Source organism: Temnothorax curvispinosus, unplaced genomic scaffold (genome assembly GCF_003070985.1).
Source record: "Temnothorax curvispinosus isolate PA1 unplaced genomic scaffold, ASM307098v1 QBEX01007341.1, whole genome shotgun sequence".
NCBI classification, from domain to species: domain Eukaryota; kingdom Metazoa; phylum Arthropoda; class Insecta; order Hymenoptera; family Formicidae; genus Temnothorax; species Temnothorax curvispinosus.
Genome location: NW_020217121.1, coordinates 1 through 5,066, shown reverse-complemented (window position 1 = coordinate 5,066; position 5,066 = coordinate 1). Strand labels below are relative to the sequence as shown.

At 29.0% G+C, this 5,066-nt stretch overlaps 1 protein-coding gene and 2 long non-coding RNA genes across 3 annotated transcripts; 2 read left to right on the top strand and 1 right to left on the bottom strand.

Annotated features, from left to right (window-relative positions):
* Positions 1-98: 98 nt before the first annotated feature.
* Positions 99-938, top strand: LOC112456971. Its single transcript, XR_003041039.1, has 3 exons — positions 99-191; positions 453-573; positions 849-938. It is a non-coding gene; the product is annotated as an uncharacterized LOC112456971 (long non-coding RNA).
* An 810-nt stretch (positions 939-1,748) lies between these two features.
* LOC112456973 (putative uncharacterized protein DDB_G0281733) lies at positions 1,749-4,246 on the top strand. Its single transcript, XM_025019797.1, has 3 exons — positions 1,749-1,817; positions 3,608-3,967; positions 4,226-4,246. The coding sequence occupies exons 1-3, from the start codon at positions 1,749-1,751 to the stop codon at positions 4,244-4,246; spliced, it is 450 nt and encodes a 149-aa protein (XP_024875565.1).
* Positions 4,247-4,662: 416 nt separating this feature from the next.
* On the bottom strand, positions 4,663-5,066 carry LOC112456972. The gene is made up of 2 exons (XR_003041040.1): positions 5,004-5,066; positions 4,663-4,702 (listed from the first exon to the last, which is right to left on the bottom strand). It is a non-coding gene; the product is annotated as an uncharacterized LOC112456972 (long non-coding RNA).

Here is a 5,066-nt window from a genome sequence, read left to right as displayed (position 1 = left end):
CTATGTTACTTATGTCCAAAAATGTTCTATCTCTTCTGTCTTTACTTAATGGAATCGTTCATTTGAATATTTCAGAAAATAACGACGCAGAAGGAGCAGCGAGAGAATCCTGCGAAGCTGATATCCCGAGCAGCCTGAGAGGAGGAGGAGGCCTAGGATAGGCATCGGGCATCGGCGTATCAACACTTCTGGTAATTGTTACTTTTTATTTTTTTTTAAAGATATTATAGAATCTCTCTTTTCGTTTGTGCTTATTCAGTTGCTACATTAAACCGTGTTTTAAAATATAAATTAGTAAAAAGAAATAATTTGAAAAATTTGATTCAAGTTGATTCTAACGTAGAGACCTTTTTGCGAAGAAGTAATTTGAATGTGAATTAATCTGAATAACGAATAAAATGTTCAATGCGCGTGACAATTATTTAATCGATTCGATAATTTTTATGTTACAGAAAATATCAACGCGCGAAGAAGCATCAGCTTCGCATCGAGGGAGCTGATAATCCGAGAGGATAGCCTGAGAGGAGGAGCAGGCCTGGGAGAGGTATCGGGCACGAGCGGAACAACTTTGCGGTAAATATTATTTATTTGTGTAAAAGCAACTTTTTTCTTGTTTATTCTTGATTCGCTTTATTTCACAATAATTTAGAAATAATAATTAGAAGAAAGGAAGTAATTTAATATTGTAGAAATTTATCCTTGTAAAGATCCTTTTCATAAAATGTTTCATTATTTAAATTATTATTTAATTGAATAATAAAAAGTTCGATGCACATAGGAATTATGTTTCAAAACATTAGGTTTTTTGAACACCATTTTAATATGAATTTTATGTTCGTATATTACAGATACAACGTAGCTACGTGGCAGATGTAATTCCGCTGTTGCGCATCGGGGTCGGTGAGTGATAAATTAATATGTCTGTTGAGGTAATTGATAACTGGATTTTACCAGTTGAAATAATAATATGACGTAAGATCCCATATATATTTATTGCTATAAAATAGAAGATTTTTTTCTAGTTAATTATCTAAGTAATTATTTTAGAATCGAACAGTTTTACATCATTTTAAAATAATTTTAAAATAACATATTATACAAAAAATAATTTTAATAATTAGCACAGTACAACGAGATATTTTTATCAATTCTAATTGTGTGAAAAATTTATTATCCTTTCCGGATCTTGCGTCATTCATCTGAATTTTTCATCTACATGCTCTTGAGATGAGATGTAGTAACAAATCGTTCGAATCGATGAATACACGTATATGGGCCTTAGATTCTATCGAATGGCGCGTCTAGCATTTTTCGCTTATTTAGTTTTAAATTAAAGTTTATTCATATTATAAAGTTAGTATTTAAAATAATATAAAGTTTAATATAAAGTTCATAGTCATAATCGAATCTCTTCGAATTAAAACTGTCGACATAAAGATTTTTTTTAAATTCAAATTTGTTTTTTATTGGATATATATTTTAATGATTGAATATTATATCTTAATTGCTACGAATAAACGCGCGCAAAGACTAAATGTTAAATTAATTCATGTTTTAAAGAAATTATTATTGTTATTGTTTATTTTTAATTTTGTACTTAATTGATTTAATTAATATAATGGGCCCTTTGCGACGTGTTCGTGTTTCGCGGATTATACAAAAGCGTAAATTCTTACGCTTATTGCCGGCGATGATTAGCCGGCAGCAGGAGTATTTCTTCTTGTTATCGATCTCTGGCTATACGAGGCATGATACGGCCAGGTATTACAAAAGGTGAGTCCACTCTGGCCGGAAGAAAGAAGACGAAGAGGATTAAGGTAGGTTGGTGTACCACACCAATCAAAGTACAAATAATAGTACAGATAATGGTAAGCCTATATAAGGTTATTTTGTATATGTGCGATTGCACGTAATCAGAGACGGAAAGGTACCGTCTCGAATCTCTATTTTGCGCAAATTAAACTAAACTAAACGTAAATTAAACTCTCAATAAAACTCCTAAACGGTTCTAATTTACAACTAAATTTGCGTGTGCTTTTTTGATTTCGCGTAACCGCGATCGTAACTATAGGTATACCAGATAAAAACACGGGTAGGTAGGAATATTATGCGTAAATAGGTAGGAATATGGGTAAAAAATATATAAAAAATCGGGTAGGTAGGGATACGGGTAAAAACTAAATAAAAATCGGATAGGTAGGGATACGAATAGGTAGGGATGAGGGAGGAGTAATTCAATAATGAAAAAAATTAATGTGCTTTATAATTTTAAGAAATTTAAAGGGTATAGGGGAATAAACATGGTAAAATTGCCCCGGGCGAATATTTAATTGCCACTTCGAGGATATGTAGGTATTGATAAAAGACAATGACCCTCAAAAAATCAGATGTCTAACTCAACGGTTTTCGAGTAAATAAAAAAATACTTAAAATTAAAAAATATTTTTTTCTTGAGAACGGCTTGATCGATTTTGATATTTTAATATGTTATAGGGACATATAAAGGCTTTCTTGAGACAGAGTAACAACCATATAGAGTTTCATTATGCAGTAAAAGATATTGTTTTTTCCCAAAAATCATTTTTTTAAGCATGATTTGAGCAAAATTATAAAATTATTTTTTTTATAAGCTTTGTACTCTCTTATATAAAATATATTTTTTTCGATTGATTCGTAATGGTGCGCCGTACTGAAAAAAAATAAATAAAAACTATTTTATACTATAAATTTTTCGGATTTTGATATTTATTGGTCGGTATTTTATAATAACAATCTATATATTATAGATTTGTACAAAAAAATTCAAATTATTTTACTAAAATTGGTAGAATAATTTTTAGATCAATTTATTAATTTTTATTATTTAAAAAAACAAACAACGACGGTATTTTTATAATTAATTATTTATTAATTAATTAATCTACATGGTTATTAAAATATCATCAGAAACTTTGCATTTGTCTCTATCAATATCAACAAAAATAATTACATGTCGATAAAATTAAAAATAACATAATAAAGCATATATTGCAATTGCATATTGATTTTCAGTCTTTATCACTGTCTTCTTCGATCACTGTACTGGTTTGATTGTGATAGGAGAATGAAGGAAGGGAAGAAGAAGAAATGGCCATGTAAAAAGAAAAAACAAAAAATTAAGATGAAAAAAGTATTAAAGATGGAAATTTCAGTGAAGAACTTACGAAAAATTTCCCGAAGAAGAAATTGAAAAAATTACGGTGGAGAAAGAGGATAACAGGAGGAGGACATCGTTAAAAGGAATGGCACGGAATAACTCGACGAAGCATCGTGATAGAAGAAACAATGTAATAAAAGACGAAGAGAAAAACGAAGACCGAAGAAAAAATGAAGCGAGAAGAAAAGAGCGATTTATCGAAAGATGATCAAGAAAGAATAGAAGAAAAAGCCATGTAAAAAAGATAAACGGAGGACTAAGATAAAGGAAGTATTGAAGATGAAAACTGCGGTAGAGAAAGAAATTATGAGAACTTTGTCCAGGAAGAATCGAAGATGGCAGAAAGAATAACGACGGAAGAAAAAGGATCGAGAAAAGACGTTAAAAAAATAATCAAGAGGAATCTTTTAGGGAGACATCACGATAGAAAGGAAAATACAACGATTGAAGGACGAAGACCAAAAAAAAGAATGGAAGAAGAAGATAGAGAAGTCCAAGCGCAAAGACGATAAACGTGACGACGATCATAAGGAATCCAGATATAACAGCGATCACAAGAGTTCCAAGCGTAACAACGAGCACAGATATTTTAGGCGAGATGACGATCACAGAGATTGTAAGTACAACGAGGATCGTGAAGATTCTAGAGACAGCAGCGTCGAAGCGAATGGGAAACGGAAAGCCTCGCCGCGGGAGAAGATTGGCAACAGGTACTACGGAGAACCGGATAAACCGCGAGAGAATCCGGAGGACGCCAAGCAGAAGCAAACGGTGAATCTTCTGAATTCGAGAAATATAAAATTTTTATATAATTTTATACATAAAAAATTATATAAATATTTTATAATTTCTATTTTTTATACCAACATAAAAAATTATATAAATATTTTATACTTTCTATTTGTTGATCACGAGACATAAATACCATTAGTAAACTTAAATTAGAGCAGTTAATTAGAAAAATTTAACATTTTAATTGTTAAACCTTTATTTGTTTTCTATCTTTTATTTCCTTTATATTTTATTTAGATAGCATACGAAGTATTATAAGTAAACATATTAAAAATTTTTTTTATCGATTTTTAATAAAATAGTGAATATGCAAAATGTAAAAAAATAAATATTAACGAGATATTTAATGTGATTATTTTCACTGTTTTTTTTTGCCAAATATTAGGATTAGATATTTTAAAATTACTGGATACTTTCTTCCACACAAAGCAATTTTCTTTTTAAAGCAGTTTGTTTCTCCTAAATCAAGATATTTTGAAACAGAAGTAGGACAAATTGCGATAAATTTAATATTTTATTATCTCTTTTGTCATGAAACATACTATATAAGTATAATATATAAGTATAATAAAATTATATAATAAAATAAACATTCAAGGAATACGTATTTCAAAGAACACGTATAATACACATGAAATTAATTGTTATGTTTTAATATTGTTACTTTTTTTTTGCTGCTTCTTCACGTATTATTTTGGCTACTACAGACAGTCCCTGAAAAAATAATAAAAAATATCAATATTTTAAATTTAAACATTTTAAACGCACATCCAACTAATATTTTTTTGTATTATTAAAATAAGAACAAAAGAAACGTCAGTTGTAGAAATATTTAAATTTTTAATTTTGCCTATTAATATTTTTTTTTGCAGTTTGCAAGAATTATACATGTAAAAATATATAATTGTTTTATATAGATCTTCTGAGTAAAATTATTAAATTTATGCGGCATTTTTTAAAGATATGTACGTTATGTTGTATTTGATAAGTAATTAAAATTAATTTTCAAATTTACTTTGTCCATTTCTTCTAATGAAGAATAACTGTAGCTAAGCCTCAAATGACAATCATGTTTTGA